Source organism: Macrobrachium nipponense, chromosome 31, assembly GCF_015104395.2.
Source record: "Macrobrachium nipponense isolate FS-2020 chromosome 31, ASM1510439v2, whole genome shotgun sequence".
Taxonomy (NCBI): Eukaryota; Metazoa; Arthropoda; class Malacostraca; order Decapoda; family Palaemonidae; genus Macrobrachium; species Macrobrachium nipponense.
The window spans coordinates 49,523,775-49,539,112 of record NC_061093.1 but is presented as its reverse complement, the minus strand read 5'-3'; the positions used below and the strand labels follow the sequence as shown (position 1 = coordinate 49,539,112).

Sequence of the window (15,338 nt, the reverse complement as noted above, 5' to 3'; positions counted from 1 at the left end):
TAACAATGTTGAAATGGTCCTTCCAAAATTCATGAAGGGTGAGGTTGGTATTATCTGTAACCTCAAAGCATTTTTTGAACAAATGCTTTGTGTACAGTTTCTTGAAATTAGAAATGACCTGTTGGTCCATGGGGAGGAGTGGAGTGTTGTTTTGTGGGAGATAGAGGACCTTAATGAAATCAGATTCATCTTGACTGCCAGACCAAAGGCTAGATTTATCCATTCCGTGAAAAAATGCCTGGTAACCCATGCCTTTGCATTAGCTTGCAACATCACTTGAAGTTTTTCTTTCAAGATCTTGTGACTCTTGAAAGCTTGTGGGTTCTCGGAGTGATACACCAACAGTGGCTTGATCTTGCAGTCACCGCTGGCATTAGCACATAAAGCTAGAGTCAATCTATCCTTCATGGGTTTGTGGTCCAGCAGTTTCTTCTCTTCAGCTGTGATGAATGTCCTCCATGGCATCTTTTTCCAAAAAAGGCCAGTTTCATCGCAGTTGAAGACTTGTTGGGGGATGTAACCTTCCGCGGCAGCAAGTGCAGAAGAACGTTCAATGTATCCTCCGCGGCTTTCACATCTGAGCTCGCAGCATCCCTATGCCCCACAACTGAATGGATCCCAGTTCGCTTTTTAAAATTATCGAACCATCCATAACTAGCTTTAAATGTCTCCCTATTTGGCGTTGATGTCTCCTCGCCCTCAGCTGCTTCCCTTTGTTTCAAATCTTCATAGATTGTGCTGGCCTTCTCACAGATGATTGTTTCAGTAAGTAACGCTATTCCTGCCAGCTGCTTCTCCCTAATCCACAGCAACAGAAGCCTCTCCATCTTGTCATTTATATTTGTCCGTAACTTAGACATGATAGTTATGCCTTTGGAAGCCTTTGTGCTCTTGATAGCATCCTTCTGTTTGAGGATTGTACATATCGTCAATGTACTCTGCTTATAATTGAGTGCCAACTCACTCACATGGACACCACGCTCATGTTTCTCGGTAATTTCATGCTTCATCTCCATCGTCATCATGCGTTTTTTCTTCTGACTGCCAACCTTACCACTCGCTTTCTTGGCACCCATCACTGATTACAAAGGATGTTCACAAATACAGTGAAAACCACGTAAATAACACAAACACAACATGGGAGATGCTCGGGAGATGTGTACAGAAGTCAACGACCGCATGAACTGAACGAGTGAAGCAGGCTTAGAGTTCTCCCAAGTGCTCGGCCATCTAGCGTTAGCATCTGTAAGCATGCTCGTATCTCAATGCAAAATTTTGCTTGGAGGCTGGCTCGTATCTCGGAGTGCTTGTATGTTGGAGCACTCATATGTTGGGGTATTACTGTATGTAGTTATGATAATGAAAAATTAATTAAATTAACATTATAGATATAGTTTATCCTTTAATGACTTCTTAAACTTTGAATTTTTTAAACCATGGGTGGAAATACTGTAGTGTGAATGAAAAGGGACAAGTGTATTCACAATGGCTTTGTATAATGTCCCCTTGGATTGTAGTGCTAACTGCAATCCTTCCCAGTTGCACAAAGAGCAATTAATGGGACTGTGCTATGTTTTGATATTAGGTACACTTTGTGAATTACCAGGTAAAGAAAGTAAGAGAAAAGAATAGCACCAGTCTCCAGATTAGTAAATGAGAAAGAACAATGCTATCACAGTACACATGTGGCAAATGGTTGTTTCAACAGAGACCACTCATCTGGTAATAAATAGTATTAATTGTTGATGGAATCATTTCTAATGCAATTATAGAACACAGGAATTATTTTAGTACAATTCCTTAAAGATTGCACTGAATAAGTCATTAGAGACCGATAAGCAGGCAGGCCGCTTACTCTGAAAGTTATTAGTTATATGTTTAGGGAAATAGTTTTCTGTTTGACTACAGTAGTATAGGTGTGCACTGCACTAAACATACTCTCTTTACCCTGGATTCTTCCATTTGATCTTTTCCTGCCTAACTAAACTTTAACTTGATCATGTTGTAATATTCCCCTTTCATTTAAGAAAAAATACATCTGGTGAGCTGTATCATAATTTAGAAAGGTGATTCAGCAACCTTAAACCAGTATACATCTAGTATATAGTGGATGGATTTGGGTCTTGACAATAAGGTAATGTAACCACGTAAACATCCACATAGCTGCAGTTACTTAAGGTATTTACATTGATACTCCCTAGGGGGTGTGAACTACTTTGGAATGTGGATACATACTCCCTAGGGGATGTGGACAACTTTGGAATGTGAATAGTCAATAAAACCTATAGAATACACAGAAGAACAGTATAGTACTGTGATATCAAGTCTAATAAAAGCCTGTTTTACTTCAAATACACCTATAGGTATGGCATTAAAGCAAGCACAGCTGGTAGCAGAAGATTTATTCTAATGTTAAAACCTCAGGTTTGTTAGCTATGAAAAATACAAATTAATTAAAAAATTTAATTTTTCATTGGGTGTTTTATGTTAGTTATTGCATATTTACTCATACTAACAATATGGTGTGTTGGAAGGCCATTTTCAAAACAGGTACTGTTGGCATCATCTAATTCTGTCTGATTTCTTGATGCTTGGATGCACTTGTAGATTTTGTATACTATTGTTCAGATTTACATTGGTGAACTGATTTCATTCTGATGATATTTGATTTTCTTGTAAAGGTATTGAGGGGCCTCTGGCAGAAGATGCATCTTCGAATTCAGATTCTCTACCTATAACGCCAAGTTACTTAGCACATCCCCCTGTTGACCATAAAGTGTCTCTTGATGTGCGGAATCCGAATGAAAAATTACTTACAAATGGTGTTCATGAAGGTGAGACCTTCCAAAGTCAAACAAGCCATCAAGTACCCCATGCTCCAGTGTTAACCCAGAGTGCCAACCAACAAGCATCACCAATTATGTCACCAAGTAAAGGCAAGTTATCTTTATTACTCCTATACTGTACTTTCACTATTTTATGATCAGTACTGGATTGAATGGCTTACTTCATGTATTTTTCCTAGGTATATAAACCAGAGCCATTTAAATTCCTTCCAGCATTAACTTCCTCCAACATCAGTGGTTGGTGAGTGAGGGGCCACTCCCCACTTACCTCTCCCCCATCTCCCCCATCTCCATCCATCTGTTAACCACTTGGTTAACAACTTATCACTCAGAAAGATACTCCTATATAAAAGACTCTGGTTTATAAACCTAGGAAAAATACAAAATGTTATTCAAAATTTATTTTAATACCACGCTAATTGAATGAATAGTTCCTCTTTTACATATAGATAGTATATTTTTATCATTTTTAACATATGCAATATCAGAGATAGCAAGATATGGTTTACTACATCTTTTGTCCTGTCACATTTCCATAATGCCAACTGATCTATATTAGGTAATGAGATGGAGATGAAGGAAATTATAGATGTAGAAGTAGAATGTAACAAAACTAAAAGGGATTATGTAATAATAATTAAACATAGAAGTAGAATGTTACAAATCTAAAAGGGATTAAAAATAATTAAACTAAGTACTGTAATGATAACCCTACAATAAGAGTATATAAAGTAGACATACTAGAGTTAACTGGAAATATCACTAATTCACTAATAATGATTAATCAGAATTACCCAGCATATAGTATACATTTGAAAGGCAACATTAGTAATCAATGCTGAATAAATTACTATTTAAGGAACTTGAGTATGAAATAGACAAAGAACATAAAAAAAGTATATATACGTAATATGTTAAGTAAAGAAATGTAAACCATGGAATACATAGGTATATGTTTACTATATATTTTTTGGAATGAATCTTTCCTACGGTTAAGGTTAGCTTACCATATCTTTGCGTCATTAGGTCATTAGATGCCATCGTTATGTAAACAAAATACTAACACTTGGCTAACCTGCTAGGACTGTCTTTGTTAACACCTGCTTTCCCACCAGGTGGCATTGAAATGGTCTTGCTTTTGTCAGAAACCTCCATGCCATGTCCTTGTGCAGATTTTTTCATTTACTACAGTATCATGCTTCTTTTCTGTTTTTGCATTATGTCATCTACAGTAAGCAGAAATGAGATTATTAGGCTGTATAGGAATGTGTTTGTGCAAACTGAATGTTTCTGTTGTGCATGGTGGGCATGTATGTCTGTTTGCTTAGCTGTTGAGGCACAAGTGTGGTTTTCTTTTCATTGTGAAGCAAATAAGGAGCGACCTGATGCGAAGAGAATAATTTTCTGGAGGATCAAAAAATGTGAGGCCAACAGATTACATAGACAACTCGTTAGGGTAGGCTATGAGCCTAGTCAGTCGTTTCCTTTTTCTTATGGTGTTGCTTCTCCTCTTTCATAACCTGATAGGTTAATTCCTCTCTTACACCATCTGCTCTGCCTTTTTAAGCTCTGTATGTAGTTCAAGAAATAAATAATGGGTAATTGAGGATTATTCTTCTTTAATTGGTCACAAATTTGACCTTATAAATTAGGGTGAAGTTCATGGTCCCCTGATAGTGAGAGAAAAGGTACCCTCCCCACATCTCAGTGGGTGGTCATGAAGAATTCTGACAAGAAGGTAAACATTTCAACACCAAGTGATGGGAAAGAGGTGGTTATGAAGATACTCTGAGCATGTTAGCCAAACTATTTTTTTTTTTATTTAAAGTGCCGATTCCACCTAATGCAGCAAAGCTATAAGCTAACTTTAACAGTAGGTAAGTATAATTTATTAAACTCATAGATTGTATATCATGTGTTAAAATTTTATCGTACAGAAATAGTTTTGAAGGTACGAGTAGCATACTCTAGTGATCCAGACTTCATAGAAGTTGAATTTCAACCTACCCACATGAACTACAGTCATCTTCTTATTACGTGCTGCAGAGAACTGGCTATCAACCCACAGATGGTTGAAAGAATACGGTAAGAATTGGTTTCCCTTCAGCTGTATAATATTGTAAATATGGTACTCAACTTTGGTTTTGGATAATCACTTTATTCTTCTATGAATATTGAGGACATTAGTGTTATTGGTGAAAATTTTGGCAAATTTCTTTTTGTTTCCAGGAAACTTCCAAACACTCGTCTTCGTAACGACAAAGATGTCAGACGTTTATGTGATTATGCTGAATTAGAATTAGTAATAAAAGGTCAGAATCGACCGGTTCCATCTCATAGTGATTCTCAGTCCACATCTAAAAATAGTTATCAGTCAATATCAAGTTTTAAAAACCAAACAATTTTGTATTAGTGAATATGGTATTTTGAAGACGAATGTATTTCTGTGGTTTTGTGTATTAATTTAATCATTTATTGATATATGAATGCATACTGTGAAATCCCATTACAGTTAGGATGTGAAAGTATAAATACAGATTGTTACAAAAGATGTGTTGTGCGTAGTGGTAAATGGATATATGATTGTATTCTTGTTTAGGACTCTAGTTATTCTTGAAGGAGCTATTTGTAGTATCTGTTGCTCTTTGGATATGTGTGTTTGTGATTTATAACTTTTATAGTATGAAAGCCTTTCATTTGGATAGTACAATGCCTACTAGTATCTGTGTATGTAGTTCCTTCTTAGCTGGCAGTCCTTCAGTATTTTTGTTTTTGCACATAATTCTTGTTTAGAGTTCTCCTTTGTCATGGTCTGCATGATTAGTTGTTAATGAACGTTGTTGGTCAGCTTGAGGTGGCTTCCAGCAACACCAGTTTTGTTTTTGTGTCCAGATGGGATCAGATTAGAACTATTTAATTAACAATTTTGTGCCAACAATTGCACAAACATTTTCTTTCTCGCTTTTGGTTGCCATGGTTACAGAACATATGCATTTTTAAAAGGGAACTGATCAACGAACTTCACCAAAAATACATTTTGCTCAAATGATTTATAAACTGATGGTAGTCAGGTGTTTTGTATTTTCTTGTAACTGTCATTAAATGTTAGAAATTAATTGAAATGTTTACTATATAAAATCAGTATGTATATAAGTGGTGGCTAATCATTACCAAATAAGTCAAATTCTTACATTTCTTTCTAGAGAAATTTGTGTACTACCTATTCCAGTCTAATTTATGTGATCTGATCAATAATCAAAGAACTTATATTTTCATCATATTTTTCCTTACACCATATGCAAAGTAAATTTTGCATAACTTAGCTTAACAGATACTGTGCTTTAGTTGTTTAATGTATATTATTTTATACATAAAAACTCTAATCATTGGTGTCTGTATGAGCTCAAGGTTTATTTCCCCAAGAGAACATCACAAATATTATATTTTAGGATAACCTTGGTACTGTTATGGAAGTAGTGTTTTTAGTTCCTGCTTTTGATATGTTATACCATTTCTTCTCTTGAGTTGTTACAGTACTTAGTGGAAGGCTTGGCCTGCATTTGCAGAAAACTGAGCTTTAAAAGGGATTCAATTTTTCAAAATAATTTCTCTCAAGCTGCAGAAGTAGAGATTTTTCAGTAGTCCTGTGAGAACCAGACATCAAAAGGCTTATATTTTTAGGTCTTTAAAGCTTTGATAAATATTTATATATTATATATAGCTTGTAAACATAATTTTACCATCTAGTATCATTGACAGTCTCTTGCCATTGTTAGAATATTAAAAAAGGTATTCAGTGTTCATATTTGTGTCTTGACGTTTCTCTGCTTTGATTGTTATTGTGGTTATATGTTAGTATTTTGGAGTTATCAAAATCATTCAGTGAATTAGCTTTATGCCTTTGGAAGTTATTTTGTAAGTGGTGCAGTACTTTTCTAATGTAGAAATGCATTATGTCCCATTCTTTCATTTAATTTATTTAATTTATTTTTATTAACTATTGAACTTTTAAAAAGCAGTACTGTACTCAGAATTTTTGCGATTTCATTTTTATTCCACTGTCACAGAAAAAGATATTTTGTTTTTATCCAAGGCTAGCATAGTTTTTATGAAGAATAAGGATGATACTAGGCAAATTATGAAAGATGACATGTCACTCTGTTTCTTGCAACCAATAGAAATATAGTGTTTTGTAACCAAAATAAAAATATCTCTTGAAATAGTTCAAGAAATATTTGGCATAGCACAGTCAGGAGAGGGAAATAGTGCTACTTAAGAAACCATTGACTTTACTGAGATATTCAATAGCATATAGACAGAAGGTATAGAAATTAGATTTTATTATAGCATAAAGTTGAATAGTAGATATTTTGGTATTAACATATTAAAAGTCATGACTAATTGAGCATTCAACCCCCTGTCTGTAAAACTGATATACAGTTCACACCTTCATATAAATAGTAAAGTCTTCATACACAAATGTTCATAAGAAGAAATAGAAATAGAAGTGTCTAGTACTTACTGCAGTACTGTATGATGTAAGCATTGGTAGTGTATATAACATAAAAACAAAATATGTAATCCTTTTTTTTAAGCTGTAATTTGTTAATCTGTGTTTTCTAGCTGCTGCTTTATAAAAATAAGTCTATGTTGGAAGTCAGTAGTTGTTTCACGTGGAATTTTTTTATTTTGTGTTTAGGGATCACATATGTTGCTTGGTGTAGCAAGCAGTAGCTGTTAATATTTGATGAACATTCTTCTGAGTGTTGTGTAACCTATTTATTATTTTCACCAGCACTGAATTTGCTGTTTAAAATCTCACTTGCATTTTTCTTTGTTGTTTTGAAGCATGATAATTTTTCACTGGCAGGAATGAGGAATTTTGTGATACCCCAGGCAGTATTGTCCCGGGACAAACAGGTCAAAAGTTTTTCCAGTCCAGATAGCTTAAGAGGCTTATAAGGTATGCTGTTATATTTTGAGGTGAATTTTCTTACTGGCATACATTTCAGATCCATTGCCTTCTGTCTGTAAATTTGACCTTTGGGTTAGCTTATACATTAGAAACTACCTTTTTTTAAATAAAGTTTTTTGAATTCCTGACAATATTTTTTTATAGATATGGCTTTCAAACTTGCAAAGTAATTTCCCAAGCCTCCATGTTGGAATACTTTTTTGATGAAGTCCCCATGCCTGTTTGGAGCCAAAGTCAAGATTTGACACTGGATCAAGTTGAAGATCATATGATAAAAGTATTTTTAATTAAAATTTTTTATAATTCTTACTAACCTTAATGTTTTTGATGGCTACATTATTGAAGTATCATTACAATCCAAGCCACTATGCCTGTAAGGTTGATATAGTTTTCCAATTCAAAATAACATTTGATTTTTTGGGAGGCGAGGTTGGAAAGAAAGTTCATGGTATAGTGGTCTACTCAGAAGCCAGAAAGGAAGAGAGGAATTGCAGAATGAAAAAAAATCCTGGTTTTGATATGGAAGTTCAGGCAGGAAAGAAGGAATTTATCATGTGACAAAAAGTTGTAACTTATAGATTTTCAGAACATCATAGTGATAACATAGATGTTGTAAAGAGTCAGTTTTATTTTATTAATTTTACATAGACTTCCATTAGATGAATCTGGCTAAAGATCAGCGCACGTTTTTTCCTTCATAAGTAGATTTTTGGAATGGTTATAAAAAGATTGTTTGTTTTATGGGCACATAAAAATTTAGAATAATTTTAATGTTTCATCATAAATACAAATATCCTCCTTTATTGTAATTGCCCACCTGGTCCCTTGTATTGACATACATACCGTACATCTAAAATGCATTGAGCTGTTAAGTGAGATACAGGATGCCACCTACTGGTGACCACACTTATGGTCTTTTGTCACTGGTTTAGTCATGTTTCCCTTAATACTGTAGGTAGGCTGCAATCTAGTGTTGGGACTTCCTCTAGTTGCTACTGGTAGACAAAGTGTGTATATTCTCCAGGAGTGTCCTAGAAATTAGCAGTGTTGTGCTGTGATGTTTTTCTCATACCTGAGTGGGACAGCTGTTAGTGTGTGCTTTTAAATATGCCATAATTGTCATCATGTTATTTGTTTCATGTCGGTTCAGTAACTCCTAATAAATGAAAGCCAAGGTACTTTGAAAATACAGGATGTTTCATGTTTTCTGAGATATCCTGTGGGGTACATTTATTTTTCAAGTCACCTTACAAGTTTTGACCTCAACAGATATGTTTAACCACCTGACTCTTATGAAGTTTTCTTCCTTTAGGAAGCAGAATGCTCGGTTATTTCCTGCAAGGTTAAGCCCCACCCTTCTTTTCTTTTCAATTTTTTATTTTCTCCCAGGCCTTGACTGCAAGACATGACATTGCTCATTCTATTGTGTTTTGGTCATAAAACAGTCTATTGCTGGAGGTAAGATTGTTGATTATTCTTTCAGAGAAATTTTTTAAACATTTAAAATGCAGATACTTTGTAGTCCTCTACTGTTAAATTGTATATGTCATGCCCATTCATTGATATTTGCATGCTGTTTAAGAGTCTTTGGCATTATTTTGTCAAAGCAAATACAGTACATTAAAACACCCTCTCTTGTAAAGTTTCTATGAGATATTTTTCCAAGATTTTTTTAAAGCTTTTAAGGTAGACATATAATGAAATGTGACTTCTATTTGAAATGGTTACTTCAGCTTTCATGTTATTTAGATAGGAAATGTTTACATAGGAACTAATACCAAGTATGTAATTTACTTAGTATTTTTTTAAAACATATTCACGAAGTAAAAGCATAGAATACGAAAAAACAACTGCATACAAATGTGGAAGACATATATTGTAATCCAGCTAAAACAAAGGAGAATTAAGTTTCATCGAAGAATTAGTGTCATTCCAGAATGACATGTGTTACACTTTGAACATGTTTTAAGCTCTAATTGTTATTTTTGTGTAAGTTCTGTTATGTAGTGTGATAAGATTTTACAAAAGTAGGACATTTAATTGTGGGTGCCATGATTGTTTTGTAATACAGAATTTGTTAACCATGCATCATCCCCTCATATTGTGGATGTAAGACTAAAGTTATCTATTAGTGTACGTATATTGAGTAGTAAGTGTTTGAAATTTTTAAAAATGTTTTGCCTTTTTTTTTTTCATGTAAGAACTAAAGCAGTTCTTTTGCATTGGAATTTTCCCATCAGAGGTCCAACTTATTTAGTTTGAGCTAAGTGCAGAACTTTGGAAAATGTGTTTTTGCTAGCATAGTCGTTGTTTCATCCTCAAAGGAGTTACCCTTCCATGGTGACTAGACTTAATATTAAAGAAATATCTTTTAGCTTGGTCTTTCGGGTGTTTCATCGTAATGATAAAGACTATGAGACATGATAGAGTATAATGGACGAGACGTGATAGAGTATAGTAACGGACTCAGTGTACTAGATAAAGAAAGAACTATAAACCTAGGATTATATACATATAAATAGTATTCTAGGCTCAATTAAAAGTAACTGTTTGTTATGACCTGGTGTCTGTTATGACTTGGTAGCCTAGCCTATCTGTAAGGCTACATAGTACTTAGTCCCTAAACAAGGTACTTAGACTTTTATGTACCCCTCAATTTAGTGGGTCCAATACAACTGCAACTCACATGCTACAAAAGGCGAGCTTGCTGATTGCATTAGCATCAGGAACCCATATTTGTGAATTGGTCTTTGTTAGATGGATAAGATATCACAAAAACTGCTGATAATCTATTATTGTCCCCTGGTCCATCATTCCTGTCATAGAATGAGGATCCTTTAAGAAGGAAATCTATTCTTATAAGAAAACTCTATTTAGCAGACATTATGCCCAGTTCAAGCACTTAAAGTTTACCTAGATGTCATGGCAAACATTCCAGAAGGTCAGATTTTCCTACATCCTAGCACAAATAAACCACTCTCTACAAGGGCTAAGAATACTTTTAGTGTCCCTCATTAAAAAGGCAAACCCACACTCCTTCCTAGGTTGCATGATATTAGGAAAGTAATTACGTCGTTGGTCTTCTTCAGAAATGTCTCTTTCAAAGAGGTCTCTGAATGCACAAGGTGGTCAACAGAAACAGTATTCTTAAAACACTACTGCCACGAGGTTGAACAAATTTGACTACACTGTGTATCAGTAGGTGGTATGGTTAGTCCTGACCCTATAGGCACTACAGCAGAAAACCAGGGGTCTTCATAATGGTTGGGTATGCTGACTCTTGCTGGGAAAGTGCAATGAGACTGCAACCATACCCAGCATACTTTGGTAAGTCACTACAGGACTTGCCACTAAAAACATAAATTCTCGCTTAGTTTCTTGTTTTTTGTTACCAAAACTTGTGGCTTGACCTTGGACCGGAAATTATAGTTTTTTTGGGGGGATTGTTGGGATTGAAATTTTGAGAGCTTAAGCGTCACCAGTCAATTTCTTTGTGATGCTCCTTTTAGGACGAAACAGTGACTATGCTATCAAAGAACAGGTTTTGATGTAAGAAAAACCTATTTTGTAGTTGAGCTTGAGCCCTCAAAACCCTCCCACTTTCCTGACAAAAAAGGAATGGGATTTGAGTAAAAGTTCATCTTGAGTTGACCAAAAGAGCGCACTAATGGTTCTTGGCCTTTTTACCAGTTCAATTGTAAAACAAGATGGTGCAAATCACTTCTTTTGCAGTTTTTGACATAGGAAAACTGGATACAGCTTCATTGAAGGCAAGAGAAAAGGCCTTCTTGTCTGTTAGTCCATTATACTCTATCATGTGTCATACCAGGCTACAAGACCAGGCTAAAAGATATTTCTTTGTTATTAATCTAGTCACCACAGGGCTCTGACACACCATGGAGGGGGTAACTCCTTTGAGGACTCAACACCAACTACCAAAAATAGGTTTTTCCTACGTCAAAACCTGTTGTATGAACTAAGGAGACTTTTAGTAAAGCTAGTTGTTTTGATATACTACATCTTAAAACAGCTGATTACATTAAAAGTACAGTACAGTAGTTCATATTAGTTACGTACTGTTTGTGAGGATCAAATATATTGACGTCAAGAAGAGTGCTGCTGTTTGCGCACACATTGTAAAAAAAAAGAAATGTAATTCTTATAAATATGAAGTGATATTAATGTTAGTGAACCATTAACTTTTTCACTGGCACGCAGACATCATTATTTTTGAAATTCAGACTCATACAGTAAATTGTTTATCATGTTACCAAATATACAGTAAATTGTTTGTCATGTTACCATTTGGTTCATTGGAAATGATGCATTTATAAATCCTGCAGGGACTACATATACATGCTCTACTAAGTAGTGAATTATAAGAGAACAATGAAACACATTTTAATTCCACTGTGAAAATAAGCTGTGTCTGTTTTTTAAACAAAATGTACTGTATATACAGCCATAGATGTCTTGCAGGAATGGTAAGTACGTAATTGATAAGCTTTTTCTCCTCTGGTATATCTTCATACTTCGATGAGTAAAACAACTAACATTGCATTTGAGTGAAAACTAATCTGTTGTTGTATACAATTAGATATCACGTTTTTATACTAATATAAATTTGTGATTTTTAGCAGTGAGCGTCATTGTAGTTCGATATGTTAGGTCCATATTTGGCCAGAAGCCTGCTTTTGAAGAGAAAATGCCAAGAACAGTTGTAAAGTGTTAAATAACCCTTAGCAACAAGTATAGAAGCTGTTATTCTTGATGAAAACAGTAAAAAGCACTAAGCTTCAGATGTAAAAATATTACTATAATAGAGCATTAAGCTTCAGGCCTAGTAGATTCTTGTGCTGATGCTAATTTTTTGTAGTCAGAGGAAAGGTTAATCTTATGATCAAAAAGAGGTTCATTGTGTGAGAAATGTCTTTGGAGGAAAATCTTGCTGGTTTCTGTTCATGTCTATTTTTAGAGGTGAAGGTAAGGGAAAAGGCAGGGTCTTGTTTGTTGACCTTTGATAATTACTGGATTGTATTCAGAGTTTGTAAGGTCATGTGATATGATATTTTGTGGTAATTTTGCAACATTTGTAAGTTGATGGTAGGCATTACCTAAGTTTACCAATGTAGTACATACTTGAGGAATATTTATTTACTTGAATGAACACTAAACATTAAATGGACATGGGAAGCAAGCAGCATGGCAAGGTGTCACTCTGATCAAATGACAAGTCATGTAAAAGTTAAGTTGTAGTTTGTATAAGATATTAGATGACAAGGTTTGTCTGCATAACAATGGTAGTCTTCACAATTTAATTTTTTTCCAAGTTTTTATTAGTAATTCTTGCTAGCAGCTAACGGTAGGAGCTTTAGGTGTCAAAAGACAACTTGCGTGTTGTTCCATGGCAGATTTTATTACTGTTCCTATTATAATTTGATGCAACTGTTGCTGTCAGTGAAACCAGAATGACATTAAGAGAACCCAACATGGGAAAGGATTGAAGTGTTTCACCACTAAAGGAGGATTGCATGCAATCTTGCTAGAATTTTGAGGAACATTTAGTTACAAGAATTTTTTTTATGAAATGCTTATTAGAGGTTAATTATCATTATCTTTACCAGAAATTCTTATTTATGACAGCCAGCTTAGAACCTAATGGAGAATGATTGAAGTCAAGAAACATTGGTAAAATCTTTGAAGACCACATAGCGAAAGACAGTGTTCCAAGAGGTAAAACCTAATTCCTCAACATTCAGTTTGGTCAAGATAAATGACATTATTATGCCATCATTGATTTCCCTTATTAAAAGAGATCATAATATATGTTTTAGTAAGGACTTACAGTAGTGTGCAGAAGTTTTGAAGTACTTTAGTAATAATAATGATAATAATAATAGACTCCTCTCGGGCTGGCGAATACTTGAATTGACTGTATGCTGTTCTCTTGGAAACTATTCCTCTGACTGTTTATTATTGCTTGCTAATTTTTTTTATGAAAGGTTAACCATTATTGGAAGGTTGGAAATGTCATTGCAGTATAATTGTGTATTCATCCAGTCATTTGATATCTTTTGGTGTTTTTTTTTTTTCTAATACGTATTTGTGTTTATCTCATGTCCTCGGAAACTTTTACCTTGTGTTGTAATCAATTTGTATCTGTTAATCTAACTGTTGTTGTCTGTATAACTTTAAAATAATGCCAACTGTTGGCCCATGCAAGTAGGTGGCTGAAGGTGACTGTAGAAAGATTCTGTGTAAATTGAATAGCAGGCACCTGTTATTAGCTAAATTGGACATTCTTTGAAATGTCATCTTTCAGAGGGAAACAAGATGATTGTTGGTATAGGCCTCCAAAATTTCAAATATTACTACCACTTTTTGAACCAAACTTGTGGGTCTTTTCCTTCAGTGAATACCAGTTATGGTCTTATGATTGTAGATTAACCCTCTAGTAGCTTTATCAAAGGAGTCAAAGAATCACAAGAATTGAACTTTGTGGAATGAGTCCTTAGTCTTTCCTCTCATAAACGAATATTTTTTCATAATTGAACTCATGCATTTGTATACCTGGGACCTGGTATGAGTAATTCAAAACCTTAAAGCAATTTCTGTATCTCAACTTTTATGCTATAACCTTAGAACTAGTATTAGAACCAACTTAAGAATGTTCAATTTCCTGATTTTCCATTTATAGTTCTTCCTTTAGTAGCCAGGTGCTGTAGAATAGTAATTAATGTGTAAAAGTTGTTTACAATATTATGCAAAAATATAATTAATTGTGAAAAGGTGGATGCAATTAGAGTACAGAATTCTTTCACTTTTTATATTGCATTATGTCTTAATGCATCTTAAATTATCAGAGAACCCTGAAACAGTCATTGCTACAGTTTTTTTTATTGTACTACTGTCTGGGAGCAATCCTGATTGGTATTATTACTCTTGTGAGTTTCTATATTATAAAGCCTCAGCCTCTCAGTAACCTTGTATGCTTAGATTATAAGATGCATGAATCCTGTACACTGATATTTTTTACTAAAGGGGAAGCAGAAATGTCAGGCATTTTGTAGTCTGGTTGACATGACTGCCCTCAATTCTAATCTTTTGAAAGATACTACTAGTCATGACCTTTGCCTTCCTGTTGGTCTACCTGTTTCAAGACATGTTATTTCTCACATGTCCAAAGTATTTTTTACTTACACTTTCTTGCATCTTTAGGTTACTTAGGGTAATCTAGAATTTCATGTTACAGTACCACTTTACTATAAATATAATATGTACAATACATGATAACCAATCTTCATGTCATAGAGTGCAGTAATGAACAAAAGTGTGCAATAAATCATATTTCACATTGCTAAATAATGTGTAGTTTGTAAGGAAGTACTGTACTGTCTAATGCATAAGGTGCCCTTATTAAATAAGACATATAGCAACATGTATGTAACCTGTATCCTGGTGTTCTGTGATATACTTGTCGTAATAAAACATTCCTTTTGAAACTTGAAATTTTTTTT

The 15,338-nt window shown here is 34.4% G+C and overlaps 1 protein-coding gene across 3 annotated transcripts in view; it reads left to right on the top strand.

Moving 5' to 3' along the window:
- LOC135206955 (ankyrin repeat domain-containing protein 40-like) overlaps positions 1 to 15,323 on the top strand; it is a 51,336-nt gene extending 36,013 nt beyond the window's left edge. For 2 of the 3 annotated variants that reach the window (XM_064238504.1, XM_064238505.1), the window contains exons 4-6: positions 2,682 to 2,936; positions 4,784 to 4,931; positions 5,076 to 15,323. In XM_064238504.1, coding sequence (XP_064094574.1) covers positions 2,682 to 2,936; positions 4,784 to 4,931; positions 5,076 to 5,259 — 587 coding nt within the window. In that variant the 3' untranslated portion in view covers positions 5,260 to 15,323. The remainder of the gene's footprint in view (positions 1 to 2,681; positions 2,937 to 4,783; positions 4,932 to 5,075) is intronic. The other variant, XM_064238507.1, reaches the window with a different exon arrangement.
- Positions 15,324 to 15,338: the final 15 nt, after the last annotated feature.